We start from the raw sequence: 16,776 nt of genomic DNA on the forward strand, positions 1-16,776 counted from the left end.
AGTATTATTCATCGCTAGACGCCTAATACATTAAGATTCATGTTTTTCAAAAAATGATTGAACAAGGATCACAGAAATGTAAAATATGCTAAAGGGAAGTAATTTCTTTACAAATTATTTCGAACGCATTCTGTGCTCCTGATAAAAAAATGTACAAAATACGCTGGGTCAATAGACTAACTGGATCACTGGGTCACAGTATGCGTGACCCAGTCCAACCCAGCTCCTTTTCCTTTTCCGCAAAGAATCATATCAGGATCTGAGAAACGGAAGATGAATCATTTAATAATGGACACACATTTAGACAGATTTCGGAAATATAAGAAAATGGATAATTTAGAGTAATTAAAAAAACTCCACGAATCTGGAAAAAAATTCAACATTTAAATTAGGGGGAATAAAAAAAATCAATCAAATTCAAGAATCTTCAAAAAAAGTTCCAAAAAATTACAAAATCTTAATTTTACTCTTTGACCAGTACCATTTTAATTAAATGTACTTTTAGCCAATAGCCGAGGCTTCGCAGAGCATCGTCATTTTTCCCCAATTTCTATTATTGACGATCGAAGGAAAATGAAACATTTTGCTTCTAGCAAAATACTTATGTATTGACTTCGCTTTTCAATTTTCATTTTCTCAAATATTTCAAACATTTCCGCTGGGTCTTCAATCGGAACTCTACGAAGCGGAAAGCTAGAAATAGTCTCGACCGGAAAATTTCCGAAGGCGACATATTAAATTCCCATACGGGACAGCTTTACTTCATTAAAGCCTTATTATTGGCGACACTAAAAACGTTTCCATGGCCGTTGATGCATAAGGAAACGAAACGGAATGGCGTGCAATAAAAAATTTGAGACGATAGCTGCTGATGCCTGTTTAGCATTGGAAATAAAAAGTTGATTGCATTTTCGCGTCTAATGCGATCGTTTCGAACTCGATATATTTTTATATTTCTTTGTACTTATTAAAGATATGCGGTCGAGGGTGCGGGGGTGAATTAATCGATATTTGTCTAAAACTCAATCGGTTAGTGTCACGCGATTGGTTCGAAGAGGGTAATTTGAAACTCGTCAGCTGTTACTGATGCACTAACGATATTTACTTATTAATTATTGTATTGGAAAATCAATTGGGAAAGAAGACGTCTGCCCTGCTGTGACATTCATAAAGTTGATTTCAAAATTTTTCGATTCTCTACTTTCATATTATTGTCGGCCCAATCGACAACTGTCGGGTCGTTCGACAATTGTCGGGTCAATCGACAACTGGCTCGATCGACAATTGTCGAGCCGATCGAGAACTGTCGGCCCCATCGGCAACTGTCGGGCCGATCTACACCTGTCGGACCGTTCGACAATTGTCGGGCCAATCGACAACTGGCTCGATCGACAATTGTCGGCCCGATCGGCAACTTCATTACTATGAAGGTTAGAATGTGTTGCAAAAAAAAACTCTAGGCCTCTAGAACAATTCCCCTAAAGGAGTTCAAAACCGCCGAAGTGGGTCCGGACGGATGGACGAAACGCAAACAATGGTAATTTTTTTTAGTTCTTAAAAAATGCGCCAAAAATGAATGAGAAGGAAATATGAAAAAAACAAAAATAGGAAAGTAAAGGGCAAGGAAAGCGTAAAAGAGGCATCAGAGGTGGCCAATACGCGACGTTAAAGAGACGTGAACTGGATATGTAAAAAGATCTGCTAGAATACGAAACTTGTAATTGTAATTAAATACTTTGTAATTAAATACTTTTATGGAAGCAGTATTTGTATTTGTAACTTAAATACTTTCACAAATATTTAGTATTCGAATACTTCGCAAGGTATTTAAATAGTTATGAAAAGTTATGGACTAGAGACCAATTTCGAAAGAAAATTCAAAGGGCTGTAACTTTTGAACTAGTAGCCCAACCTTGGAAATGTTTGAAATTATGGATTCTACAGGCCACATTCTATAAGAAATTTTTTTTCCGGGTCAATCTGAATCAATTTTTCTTTTGGGCCCCAAAAAAAGGCAGTGTATAACCTTCCTTTTTTACCAAAAATCGACTACACCAAAATTTCTCGGGAAAACACTTTTTCTTATTAATTTTGGTGGGTAGAATCCAAAACAATTCGTACTTTTTCGATTAGACTTCTCAATCAAAAGTTATGGACTAGAAACCAATTTCGAAAGAAAATTCAAAGGGCTGTAACTTTTGATCTCGTAGCCCAACCTTGGACTGTTTGATATTATGGAATCTACAGGCCACATTCTATAAGAAAACTTTCTTTCCGGGTCGATCTGAATCATTTTTTCTTTTGGGCCTCAAAAAAAGGCAGTGTATAACCTTCCCTTTCTACCAAAAATCGACTACACCAAAATTTCTCGGGAAAACACTTTTTCTTATTAATTTTGGTGCGTAGAATTCAAAACAATTCGTACTTTTTCGATTACACTTCTCAATCAAAAGTTATAGACTAGAAACCAATTTCGAAAGAAAATTCAAAGGGCTGTAACTTTTGATCTAGTAGCCCAACCTTGGAACTGTTTCATATTATGAATTCTACAGGCCACATTCTATAAGAAAATTTTTTTCCGGGTCGATCTGAGACAATTTTTTTTTCGGACCTCAAAAAAAGGCAGTGTATAATCTTCCCTTTTTACCAAAAATCGACTACACCAAAATTTCATAATAAAATAAGCCAAATAATTAGCCCCTTCCGTATTTACCCCAGGTTTAGGAACACCCTGTATAATTTTGTATCAGGAGAACGTCTCTGTTAGCCAGATATAACAATAATCTTGAGATGATCTCTGCAAAATATTATTCCGCTTTTATACTTGCTCTTGTTGAGCAAATTTGGTATCAGAGAACATGATTCGTTAGAGGGTGCCTATTAATAGATTATTTCGGTATTCCTGTGACCCTGATAGTATAATAATTTATTAAAAAAATTTGAAAGAATTCGCTTTTGATTTCTTTTATGAATCAAATTCCTGTTCCAGAAATAGAAACGGGATTACGCCAGCCTTCCGAAACCGACAACACCACGTCGTTGTGAATCCACCAGGCGTGACGCACTAAAATAACAAATCAAAAGACGGGATTGCGCAAGTTAAGAAATGCAATCGGCACCGTAAATATTTACACGAATCTTAAACAAAAATAAAGCAGACATGCATCTTACTTGACTGAGCGGAATTGGACGGCTTCCAGCTGGGTCACGCAGTGCTCCTGACTTTTCGACAAAGAGAGCTTCACGAAGATCTTATTGCGATATATCATTCCTCTGATACTTCCTCCGACCGACGCGTTTGCCTGCCTTCCCTTGTAGTTCTCGTATCCGTACTGTAATTCAAAGAGGTGAGAAATTAGTAATCGATTTTGGAAAAAATAATACTTTTGATAGATTAGCGAGAAATGTTGAAAATGGAAATGTCACGGTCGCGTGGATAAAGGACAAGGGGATGATTGCTGAAGTCAAATTTGAATGTGTGAAAACTAATTTATCCCTCCGAAAAGGAAAGTCCCCGAGGTATGCGCAACAAGTTGCTGAAATGGATAATAATTTACGTCAAAAGTTTCATTTGCAGGGCATGGGATTTTCATTTTCTGCTGAAACGCTAGTAGTAGATTAAAGGAAAGTGGCCCCTTAAGCTAACAATCGGAAACTCCCGATCTTCCTTTCTCATCGACCACGGTGTATGTAAAAGGCGTTGTTGGGCAAACATTTATTGAACGTATCGAACGCACCGTACACCGAGAGCACCTTCCCCCGCTTAATGCCACCCCCGAGTAACTGGAAAACGAGGGGGCGTATCGAGTTGCAGTTTTTTTGCGTTAAGTTCACCGTTCGACACCTGACACCATTCCTGGACACGAAAAGACAAAAATCTGACATGAAAACTCTATTCGGGTAGCACAAGGGATTCGAATAAACACACAATTAATTGATTGACAATGACCAAATGAAAGGAAAAAATTAAAACAAGATTCTTGAGAGAAAGAAAACCTTACAACGCTTATTCAGACATAATACCCCGCACGCAAGCGTTCGACAAATAAAATAAGAAAACCTTAAAAGTACATAGTTTTTTTTACTTTTGATAATCCTAATAATTTGGTCGTACAAAGGTTTGCGATAACAAAGGGAACTCAACTTCACACACAAACGCTCTTAGCTTCTGAACTTTACTTTCCTGTAACACACAAAATTTGGTGACAAACAACATTAATTTGACAAATAAAATTACGAATTGCCGGTGGCTTGTACAAAATATTCGGAATCTTTTCGTTTTTAGAATTTATCGTACCTCTTCTGTGGTTTGACATGCAGAACCGGAAATTACGATTTGTAACGAAAGTTTTAGATACAGTGATATTTATTAAGAAGTAGACACAGGGATTTACGTGTATTGTGATATGAATTTTGCAAATTGCAAATTTTTGAAAACTTTAAGAGCCTTCTTTGGTAAAAAGGAAACGACCGCACGACACTGAAATGAGGGAGAAATTTGAACGTTACCTTAAACTCCCTCAAATGGAGACTGCCGTAAATAATGACATCCTTCTCGTCCTCGTAAAAGCTGACATTATTGCACCTTGATAACGTAGATAGATCTTGAACATAGCCGCCCCTCGCTTCAAGCAAACCTTGCTCCTGACTAGGATGCCTCCCTTTGAAAATGACGTTCAGCTCGGGCGCCTCCACCATCCTCACACTGCCGGAGACGATTTTGCTCTTTGCGGTGCACAAAAGGGAGTCCACAAGGCGATTCGCCTTCAAGATCAGCTGATGGGCGTGATTTCTGAAACAAAAATCACGTTTTAGCGCGACATACATACATTGTATAGTTGTGGCTATCGATTTTCACATAACCCGCCACTTTTATGTTCCACATCTGAACGCTTTATTAATATTCAGGAGGCTTTTATTCTTCCACGATTAAAAATAATGGAGTTTCATCGAAAAATATTGTACCGTAAATTTATACAGCATTTTGGTGCTTTAACGCATGTAATCGTTTCGGGCTACCGCACATATTTAAACTACAGCCTTTTGTTTGTTTAAATGCAAGTGCAGAGGTTTGACCAATTGTTTACGGGAGGCGAGGCGGCGCAGCCAAATCGCGGGAAAGGGCCTATATTGTCAAGTATTCACAACAGAAACAGTGCAGCGAGGTGAGATGAAGCATCCTTCGAAGTCAAGATTTTTTCTTGCACGATCCAGAGTGGTGGGGAGAATGATGGGTGGAGTAATTCTACTAAATCCTATCTGGATTATATGAGCGGTAGTTAGTTACAATCGAGAAGTAGAAGTAGAGAGCAAAAAAGTGTTATTCAATAATTATTTAAACTGTATTGTAGCGAATTTTCTAGATAGTAGAGAGCGACATCAAGGCGCCATCAAGTCGATAAGGGATTAGACATTGGCGATAAGCAAAGGGAGTGGACATGACATATATTAATTCGAGACCTTTAAAAACGCTTTTTGTTTGCTGTATAAGCAAATCTAATTGTGTTTAGTCCTAGTCTTAACGTTGATGTCGAAGTGATAAATAATAATTAACTGATTAGACTGCTAGTGGTTAAAAATCGTGCCCAATCTTGCGCGAAGGTGCGCTTTTGCGTTGTATATCATCTAACCGCCCATCACATAGAGCGACAAGCATTATCTTCGCATGTTCCAAATTCTGTTACCGAAAAATATCATATTTCCTGCTACCAATCTTGGACGAATCTGCTAATAAACCTTCGCCTTACATCTCGACCTTCTGTGCTACTGATAGAGAACCATTTGGAGATAAATTCTCTTTCCCACATGGTATGAGAGAACGCATTATATGTTCTTCTGATACACGTTGCGGGTCTGTCACATCCTTTGCGGAACTACTCGAAGAACTTCGTAAGGTTAAAGAGGACGACACCACCACGCCGACCAGCAACCCACAACCTAAGACTGCACAAAGAAACCACGCTCTACCTACTGAAAATACCTAGGACACATACGGGACGAGTGCCGAAAGCGTAAGCGAACAGTAACGCAACAGTAGTTATGCTGGGGCGATCCTGGCACAGTACAAGGTCGATCCCCATTTGGTGATGACCTTGGAAAATAGGACAAAGTCACGTATCGGTGACCTTGGAAATTAGATTAAGGTGAAAATATCGTATTTTATTTTTTTGGGGTGTCAAATTACATTTACAAGGCTAATAATCTGAATTGATGTGGTGCTAAATTACATTTTGAAGAATATACAAGGCCAATGATCCCATTTTTGGGATGTTAAATTACATGTGGCCTACTTTCCAAGGTCACCGCAACGTTACTAACAGAGGACAACGGGGAATGGGCTCAATGACCTCGGATGCCCTTGAAAATGTATGGAGTAAATGACCTCGGAAAACCTTGGAAAATGTAATTTGACGCCACAAAAAGGGGCCAATGACCTCGTATGACATTGAATTTGACAACACAAAAAAGGGTCAATGACCTCAGATGACCATGAGAATATAATGAGACCCACATAAAGAGGACTTTGACCTTGGATTACATGCAATTTGAGATCGCAAAACATGGTGCCATTGACCTTGTATGGTCTTGACAATGTTATTTGCTACAGCAAAAGAAAATAGGTTCACTGACCTTGTATGAACTCTAAAATGTAATTAGACACGACAAAAAAGAGGGCATTGCCCGTAGATGACCTCGACACAATATAACAATGAAGTCATGACCTTGAATGCTCTTGAAATTTGAATTTTAACGTAAAAATGGGGTCATTGACTTTGGATGACATTGAAAATCTAATTTGATACCACAATAATTGAGGTCACTGACCTTGGATGACCTCGAACATGTAATTTAACACCGCAAAAATGGAGGCATTGACCTTATATGCCCTTAAAAATTAATTTAACGCCACATCAATTCAGATCATTGACCCTGTAAATGTAATTTGACACCCCAAAAAATAAAATACGATAACTACAACTAGCCCTTTGAACCGCCCACGTGGCACGCGGCTTTCACCTAGACCTAATTCCCAAGGTCACCGTCAGTGACCTTTACCTACTTTCCAAGGTTACCGCCAGGTAACGAGCGACCTTGAACGGAGCCAAGATCGGCCCTGTATAACTACTCGCAACCACCGTCACACCGGTCGCGTGCTTTAGATGTGGCACTTCTGAAGTAACCCTCGGCTAATGTCAGAACTGCCAACAACGAGTGGGGGTAGGCTTCCACCTCGTAAATTTTCCGCGATACAAAAGATAATAGTGCGACCAATCGTACCAATAAAAGCGTTGAGTACTACGGATAGTGCGTATTTTAAGACCCGACGAAGGAACATTTTTACACCAGGAGGAGAGCCGAGACCATACATGGTCTTCCACGTTGAGACCAAACCACGCAAACCATTTGCATCCCCAACATATCGGATAAATGGCCGCGAAAACTACCATACTGCAACAACAATTGTACGAAATGCTCAGACCGTATATTTGCAGAATCGTCCAGCTTTGCTGAACACCCGGTATCGAGAAGCGTTAAGGCTTAACGCTTCGTTACTGAAGAGTTCTGAAATTACACGTTACTGGTCTTGCAGACATTCCGGGATGTAGATAACGAGAACCGTTGTTGCGCCGAAAAATTCCAATTAACAATAGGATTGATGAGTATTAAAGTGTGAGCACGCCTAATTGAACAAGCATGTTTAATAAATGACGTTTCAATGAGTTGTAGAAAAAACCGGCACACGGCGTTCAAAGTTATCTCAGAATGACCGCGCTTAAAAGACGATGTTCGATGCCCATCTTGTAGCAGAGGAAAACTACTCCACCATCGAACGCAAGGCCTTTGCAGTAGTATGGGCTTTGGCTAAATTTGGTGGTTATATAGAAAGTCACATAACCCACAATCATTTTATTTGTCGCCAAAGTTTTCTACCGTGTTATGTTCTCCTGTTCCAGATTTTTGTGTCAAAAATTAACCCATTATGGCCACACCTCTTCTTCCCCTGCTGAAAGATTTTGTTCCAAAAACTATTCAGGATTGCCAGTACGTTAAACCTCTCAAAAACCTCGTGCTAAAAATTTCTCTCACGAGCGTATCAGGGTTGCAGATATGTACCGGGTGACCCAATAAGACTGTCCTCGGCCATATCTCGAGAACCGTTCGTCGTATGACTTAGGGGTAAAAAAAAATTATTGGGTAAATCGGTTTTGAAGAATCGATGGAAAATATTTTCTAAAAATGACCACAAGAGGGCGTAACTGCCATCTTAAATTTTAAAATTGCATATAAACTAAACATTCTTTTTTCACATTTTTAAAGAGAAACAGTTTATCTATCATTTTCGCAAAAACAAAAAATCATTATTATTTCAAAAACAAAGATGGCGTGGGGCGTTCAATTGTTTTCGCAATAACCTGCTTTAACTTCTTAACCGTTTGACCGATTTTAACAAATTTGGTATCGTTGAAAAGATAATTCCTTGGGCAATAAGAATCAAATATAGGTAATTTAGTTGAATCCTACTCCGCCAGGGGGCTAGTTTTGACACTATGGCCCAACATCCTAAAAAAAAAAAAAATTAAATGGAATGTAATATGAAAATAACACCCAAAGAGGGCAATGAAACGTTTTTCAAAATCTCGTTCCTAACCTCAAATATTGGGAAAATGAGATTAATTAATTAATTAATTAATATGCTTAAATTGTATCTTAAATTTACTTTTGACGTATTTGTCGATGGCGCGAAAGATTGTTTGGAAAAGCACCCTACACTTTTAGGTGGCCTTGGAAAATTAAACAAATGAAACACGATGCATTATAAAATAGTGACAGTCGTAATTTGTAAATTATTATGCTGTGTTTACATTCAGAAAGTGCAGTTTTTTAAATTTGTAATCTTTTCTAAAATGCCGATTTCTAACCAAGAAGCATTTAATATACCCGGTATATAAATTACCTAATGGGTAATTGTAGGGGAGATTTTAATGTTGTATACTTGTGTCGATAACGTCGTGAAGGTAAAAAAATCGAAAATTGCGAACAAACGCATTTGAATGCATACTTTGTGAACCAAACGGACTCACCTCTTCAAAGAGGCAAACTCCAAAAAGAAAAACGAAACAAACTTAGCACTTTTCCAATTTAAAACTTTTCTGCATCCAACAAGATGCATTAAAAAAAGAAATAAATTAAAAACTTCCTCCACCTGCAGATCAAATTACTTACCGCAGTTCGACGTCGCTCTCCCCGAAAAGATCATTAACGGATTCTTCTACAATCACGGTTTGCAGTTGGCGATGTAGCAGGCGAGTTACTGTATCTTTGAGTTCCGGCCAGAAGGTCAGCGCGATTGTGTCTTCTGCAACAGAGAGAAACAAATGAAACGCAAATGCTTCGGGCGACCGTCATTAAATTCGAACGTGCGTGCTTTGCGGAGATCAACGGAGACATTGATGCATTGATAACGAATTCCAATTTCCATTAAAAAATCACCTCTGTTGAAATATGATCCCTTCTTTTAATATCTTTTGTAATTATTGAGGTGAAAACCACTACGATCGGTGAAATGAATTTGAGCAGAAAGCTAAATGCACAGATAAACTAATCGAGTTTAGTAGACCAACCTCGCAAAAAATAGAACCGTTAATTTTTAACTTTCATAATAGAAAAACTCGTACGGATCCGAAGTGCATCGTACATCTGTAGAGATTCATACCGTCGAGATATCAAAAGAAAATAATGAAAACGCGCGGTTTAATTAAATCTAATTACGCTTTGCTTTAACAACACAAATATTACGTGACTATTAGATTTTCGCATAGCTATCGCCGTGTCACACGTGCTATTAATGCAAATAATGCACAGAGGTCTCGCATGTTCGTCTTGCAGCTTCTAATGAAAACTTTATTACTTTGTACCAATAAAGTTGATACAAAGCGACGTGCTTAATGGAAATTTAAAAAGAAAACGCAATACTGCCAACGTAAACGTATAAAGCTCTCGACAAACCCCATAAAGCAACTTTTATTAAAACCCTTTATCGTTCAGAGAAATCATGGATCGCCAATTTGTACTGAACTAACAGCGTTCTTCACTCCAACATCGAAAATCAATTACTGTTATAAATTGAGTCGAGTACTTATTTCGAAAAAATGAACGAAGGAGGTGCAAACTTAACGTAAGCAGAGAAGAGCTCTTCAGCGTTTCGATGTCCTTTGCACGGAAAGTTCGTCTATAAGCTAAAAGCGTTAGAGTGTACTTTTTGATGGTCGGCAAACTTTCGGAAATTGAATTTTAAAAGGTAATTTTATGCATTAAACACAGTATCCAGTTTGTGCATAGAATTAAAGTTCGCTTAAATATTTCATACTTTCTCTGAGACCTCATTTTAAAACCACAAATTAGCCAATTTAGCTGTACGAGGACTGTTCATCAAATAAACGAAGTTTATCTATAAAATTCTCATTTTATAATTGGCACTCTTTGAAGTACTTCCCTTTTCTATTCACATACTTTTTGTAGAGCGACGTTTCCACTTTGTACAGCATTCGTTTTAATGTCCATTCCTCACTGATTTTGGATTAGTGAGTAAAAATTGCCAAAGAGCTGGCTCTGGCTCTGGTGAGTAATGAGGATGAAAGAGGATTCTATGATTCGCTTCTAGAATTGTTTGCGGTTTCAAAATTTAAAGAAAAGCGTGAAACATTACATTTTGGGCGATAATCCCTGAATCTCTTCAGCTTTTCCTTTTAAATGTAAAAAATCGATAGAGGGCGGCTCTTTCGCTAACGGAATTGAAAAAAAGGTAGGAGGGATTAACAGAAGAGTCCATTTTTTGTTGTTGATTCTCAAAGATTTCTCTAAACCCTTAATGACAGCCTTAAAAGCTACGTATTTTGGACATTACAGCGACGTCCAAATTTAGTATGCGGAAAAACGTGCCTTCCTTTCCTCAGCACTTCCCAAAATCTACGGAACAGCGTGAAGCATTGCATATCTCTTACTTTTTAAGCTAGACCTATAAGAAACTGTTTCTTCTAAATGTTGAAAATTAATGGAGAATGTTTCTTGTACTATTAGAATTGAGAAAAAGTGGGAGGGGGTTCAAAAGGGCATCATTTTTTGTAGAAACCATTTCAGAGCTCCTCCCTTTGCTTTATTTAGTTAGCCTTCAGAATAAAACAACAAAATTATCAACAAACCAAATTCGAAAAAAAAACAATCATGCTAGAGTCACTTTTTTTATAATGTACATGGTGGCCAACTAAGAATGTGAGGTACTGTATCTGAGAATCTATCTATCGTAGAAGCTTGCGGTAAGAAAAGTTATTACTAAAACGGCCATGAGCAAAACCTGGAAAATATTTTTAAGTTTCTGAAATGACCACTAGGGGGCGTAACTGCAATTTGGAATCTAAAAAAGTGATGTTTCTGTGAATTCCGCTATATTAACCTAACAAAAAGTCCGGTCTTTGAAGTCGATGACAAACTGAACCATTTTTATTTGACAATTTTTCTTGTATCTCTAAAAATGAAGTAGTGGGGGGTTATTCAAAGGTTTCCGTAAAGAACACCCTGTATCTTCGAAACGGCTGAGCCGATTTAAACAAACTCGGGTTAGTTCAAAAGAGCTATTCTTCAGATACAAATATTACAATATTTGAAGTTTTGTTAGTTTCACATATCACCGCTTGAAGGCTTTTTTCGACATTCCCGACAGAAATGGTTAATTTTCTCAAAATGCGTTGGTTTGATTTTTTTTCATGAAAAAGTAGCTAAATGATGCCTAAACAAGCTCACGAAAACAGCATCTCGATATCTTGAGATATATATCGTGATTTCGAGCATTACGGCGGTATTAAAAGCTTCCTTTTTTTAAATCGATCCACCTTAGGGCCACAAATTATATAATAAAAATAATTCCGGAAAAATTAGCATAAAAAAATAAAATTTTGAGGGTATACAATTCTCATTGGCCTAAAATTTAGGTTAGGAACAAGATATCGAGATGCGGTTTTCGCGATCTTGTTTAGGATTCATTTAGCTACTTTTTTATGAAAAAAAATCAAACCAATGCGTTTAATTTTTTTGAGAAAATTAACCATTTCTGTGGGAATGTCGAAAAAAGCCCTCAAGCGGCGATATGTGAAACTAACAAAACTTCAAATATTATAATATTTGTAGCCGAAGAATAACTCTTTGCAATTAATCCGAGTTTATTAAAATCGGCTCAGCCGTTTCGAAGATACAGGGTGTTCTTTACGGAAACCTTTGAATATCCCCCACCACTTCATTTTTAGAGATACAGGAAAAATTGTCAAACAAAAAAGGTTCACATTATCGTCGTCTTCAAAGACGGGATATTTTTTTGTTAGGTTATTATAGCGGAATTCACAGAAAAATCACTTTTTTAGATTCCAGATTGCAGTTACGCCCCCTAGCGGCCATTTCAGAAACTTAAAAATATTTTCCAGGTTTTTCTCGTGGCCGTTTTAGTAATAACTTTGTGACCTTCCCATTCTTTCACGTCACGTTCAAATTGGACATGAGGTGAGAGACGTGTTGCTGGGAATTTCAGTGGAGAACTGTATGGTTAAGAACTTGAGAACTATTTGAGGTGAACTTAAGGTAAATCTTAAGGCAATTTATGGAGAATTTAAAGACCCTTTGAACAACATTTGACATAAACTTGAAGAGAGATCGAGAATAATTTAAGGTCAACTGAACGATATTTAAGAGGGAATGGATTGAAATTTGACGTGAAGATACAGATTTTTTAGTGAAAGTTCATCCTAAAACTGCGGTTGCAGTATGAGTGGAATTTGACGGACATTGAAGGGCATATTGCAACAGGTGGTCGCTTGGCAATTTAAAATTTTGAATTTGCATTGGTCGACATAGGGAAATTTCCACATGTACCGCTTCATAGCAAACGTGATCAACAGTATGTCTGGCGATAACAAGTGATAAGGTATTGTGAAAAATGGGCGCAGTTCGAACCGTTCCGTTGTATTTAAAGTCGAGTAAGCGACGGAAATTTGAGTTTGTGGGTATCCTAGTTTTACATGCCCCCCTCCCAGTAGATATACCACCAATCCAATCCTGGACCGTTCAAACTCGTTTGCCGCTATGCGGTAAGGTAACATTGGAAAGTAGGTTAAGGTGAAATGTTGCGAGTCACATAGCGGTGACCTTAGAAAGTAAGTCAAGGTGATGTTCAAGGGCATTCGCTTTTAAGGTTATCAGAGGTTAATGGCTCCATTTTTTGTGTTCATATTTCACTTTCAAGGCTACCACAGGTCGACGAACCCACGTTTGGGCGTCAGTTTGCGAACTCGAGCGTGAACGCAAAATCAAACGTAAACTGGAACCCAAAAGTGAACGCCAACTGCACGCAACCTTGAAAATTAAATATACAAAAATCTTTAATGACCTTGGGAGTAACTTGTGCGCTGCAAAAATGAGGCGAGCTTGAAAGGAAATGCCCTTGACCTATTTTCCAAGGTTAGCGTCACGTGGCACGCGACCTTTCACTTTGATTGACTTTACAAGGTCACCTCAAGCTGGCGAGCGACCTTGAACGGTCAAGATTCAGTATTGTATATCTATTCCCCTAATTCTCCAAATTTTTTCCTCTCCTCCGAACAATCATATTTCACGCATTTTTTAGCGGATAATTCGTGAAGACATGGCTCTGTCGCTATCAGAGTGGAGGAGGAAGAAAATTATTTTTGCGGAAACCCTTCAGAGGGCGTGTATTCCGAGATATACCATTGGTAGTGACAAAAGTTATTAATTCGGGTTCAGGTAACTTCAATTTTGAGAGTTCAGGATCGCCAAACGATGATAAACAGTAAAAAACTTAGGTCTTAGGAAGAATTTTACAAGACTGTACTCACAATAACTTTTTGTTCTAGCATTTGCTGCGAGAATTCGTCACCATTCACTACACACTTGATGATTAACCCAAAAGGATGCGAATTAAACGTGAGTAAATTCCGACTTACCAACTTTCTGTCGCGCGATTTCGTTTTCGACACGCACATCCGAGTTCTCCTCCTTGTACAGAACCTGCAAAAAACCAGAGTTAACGGTAAGCCCGCTCAAACCAAAACTTACCAGAACGGCCACGTCACGTGGCGTGTAGACTAAATCGTAATGCTCGACGACGAAGGAATCTTCTTTAATAAACATCCCTATGCGTCCAGTAGCCGTGACGTTCTCGAACGTTATTCTGCAAGATCAAATCTGTGAATTTACAATTCGAGGTTAACACGCGACAGGTTCACCTGACTTTTCCAGTATGAACGATGGGAAGGAAGTATTGAAGGGTCTTGTTGTTAGCTTCGTAGTCGCCCTCGATCTTTAAATCGCCTAAATTTATAGTCACGTGTAGAGTTAACATGGCGAAGTCTGCCGATAAGCTGCTGATACGGTAGTCGGGTGTCTTCGTGAGTTTAAGATCTTTTAGTTCTCTGAAATGAAGAAAAAAATTTCCATGTGTTCCAACGAATTACACACATTTTCATTAACTGCTGACATAATTCTTGGGCGCGAAACGAAAAATCTGACATGAAAACTATCCGGCTCGCACAATGGATTCGAATAAACACTGCAATTATGTGATTGACAATGATAAAATTTATTCAGAAAGAATAAAACAAAAAAACCTTACAAAGCTTTTTTGGACATAATACCCCGCACGCACGCGGTCGAATATTAAAATAAGAAATCTCAAAATTACTAAGTTTTTTCTTAATAATCTAAATAATATGGTCGTATAAAATCTGGCTGAATGGGATGATTTTCGAACGGAAGAAACAAATAAAATAAAATAAAGGCAATAAAATTAAACATATTCACGCGTCTGGACAGCTTCCATTACATCTCCATCCAAAACTCCCCTTTTCACGCCTTCGTTCTTCACCTACTTCATGTCGCTCTATTTCTGTACGTTTCCTTTATTTTAGGCTCCCGTCCTTCTTTGCATCTTTTCACTATTGTAGGCGCACGAAATATTTCCGAAAGTAATAATTAACAAGGTGGTTAACTTAACTCTATCTCACATTTAAGCGCGAATTGGAATATCACAAAATATAAAATCCACCCTGCGGTAAATTACAGGGGATTGGTTTAACTGTGCTCGCAGCTCAGCACGAACTATCTAACACTAATCAAACACATCCTGTGCTAATTTACAGGTGACCGACTTCACTGCTCTGACCTCTTCACGCGCGGTTCAACGCAAATTCTCGCACGGTTAGATGCTAATTTTTTCACAAAATAAATCCATCCTGCGCTAACTTACGTATGGTTAACTGAACTCCGTTGATCGCGTCACGCCAATTCGAACAACAACATAAAATTCACTCCTACGATAAATTACAGGTGGTTCACTTCACTTTGCGCGCGGTATAGCGTTAATTTTCTAACACAAATCAAACGCACTCTGTGCGCTAAATTACTCTAATTGTATCACGGTTCGACGCGAATTCTCTCGCGATTCTATACCAATTCGAATGACGGTTCCTTCCGAACAACCAACTTCCCACTAATTTACTTTTTGATCAGTCCGAGTGCTTGACAGTCATAAATCGACTCCGAAAAACCCACGCTACGTAGTAGGCTCAATAACATCGATTGAAAAATAAACAAAATATTCCTGTAATCAAGTCATATCTCACGAATCACCAGCGCCGCCAGTTTTCACACGCAGTTAAAAAGTCAGGACCGTATTTCAGGACTAGTCCACATATAAAATAAAATAAAAAGTCCTGCTAGATAGTGAGCAACCCTAGAAAAAATCAACTCCAGACTCTAAACTGACAAAAAAAACTCTCTATTTGACCGAGTTTTAACCAGAAAATCATTTAAAATGTTATCAAAACCCATGTGTCCCTTTTACTATAATGAACCGTGCTTAATTGAAGAAGGAAAAATGGCATAGAGTCTTAGAAAGAACCCAACTCTGATGTTGCAGGCCAAAAGCGGTACCTACGGACGCCACTTCCCTAGATACCCAAACAAGGACTTAAAACGAGGACAGAAACTCACTAGCAACACGGTTTGTAGAACCCACACAGGAAATCGAAAACCCAAAACCACGTCGTATTAAAATATGAATCTATAAACTGCCACCACATCGCTAAGGTGATAAGGATCATCACCATTCCTGGTGATCAAGAACCGCTTATCGCCGATAACTAATCTTTTATCGACATGATGGCTCCTGATGGCGCCCCGATGTCTGGGATACTCGTTCAATATACTCGTATTTCATTCAAATGCATTTTATCATATTCCTAAGTGCTACATTGTAAATCACCTGCAGTTATTGACAGTCAGAAGCAGTGAGGTAACCACTAGCAACCACTGGCAGTCTTAAGCAGTCGTAGGCACTTGCCAGTAAAAATGTACTATACCGGGATTTTATTGTACACAATTTGGATTTGAATCCAACGCGAAGAGGAGACGATGAGTAGCTTGAGTATGTCCTTTTTGAGTTTTGCTTAGAAATTTAGAACCGAGTGTATTCGCTCTTTTCTTTCGCTTCCTCATCTCTTATTCTTCACTCTTCATTTGTCATGTCCTCTGCGCCGAGGTTTCCTCACTGCATTATTTACTCGCAACTTTTCTCATCATGTCTCACCCCACTTATTCTTCCACTTCCACTAATTGTTTGTATTTTACAGTAATATTCCCTATCTCGCCAATAAACTCCATGTAAGGTCACTCAGTTTCTACCTTTGTGGGGTTAGAAATGTCCACCACTGTCCG

General features: G+C 38.3%; 2 protein-coding genes across 3 annotated transcripts in view; one reads left to right on the top strand and one right to left on the bottom strand.

Moving 5' to 3' along the window:
- LOC116178913 overlaps positions 1–16,776 on the top strand; it is a 194,765-nt gene that overhangs the window by 59,022 nt on the left and 118,967 nt on the right. Inside the window, exon 2 of the mRNA XM_031498571.1 lies at positions 13,917–13,986. The gene's annotated coding sequence lies outside the window, so the exon portion shown is untranslated. The remainder of the gene's footprint in view (positions 1–13,916; positions 13,987–16,776) is intronic.
- Positions 1–16,776, bottom strand: part of LOC116178914 — a 195,833-nt gene that overhangs the window by 10,480 nt on the left and 168,577 nt on the right. For both annotated transcript variants that reach the window (XM_031498573.1, XM_031498572.1), the window contains 6 exons: positions 14,289–14,474; positions 14,119–14,233; positions 14,007–14,070; positions 9,226–9,358; positions 4,510–4,792; positions 3,172–3,332 (listed from right to left, as the gene is read on the bottom strand). In XM_031498573.1, the coding sequence (XP_031354433.1) occupies positions 3,172–3,332; positions 4,510–4,792; positions 9,226–9,358; positions 14,007–14,070; positions 14,119–14,233; positions 14,289–14,474 (942 nt within the window). The remainder of the gene's footprint in view (positions 1–3,171; positions 3,333–4,509; positions 4,793–9,225; positions 9,359–14,006; positions 14,071–14,118; positions 14,234–14,288; positions 14,475–16,776) is intronic.

Source organism: Photinus pyralis, unplaced genomic scaffold (genome assembly GCF_008802855.1).
Source record: "Photinus pyralis isolate 1611_PpyrPB1 unplaced genomic scaffold, Ppyr1.3 Ppyr1.4_LG8, whole genome shotgun sequence".
Classification (NCBI taxonomy): domain Eukaryota; kingdom Metazoa; phylum Arthropoda; class Insecta; order Coleoptera; family Lampyridae; genus Photinus; species Photinus pyralis.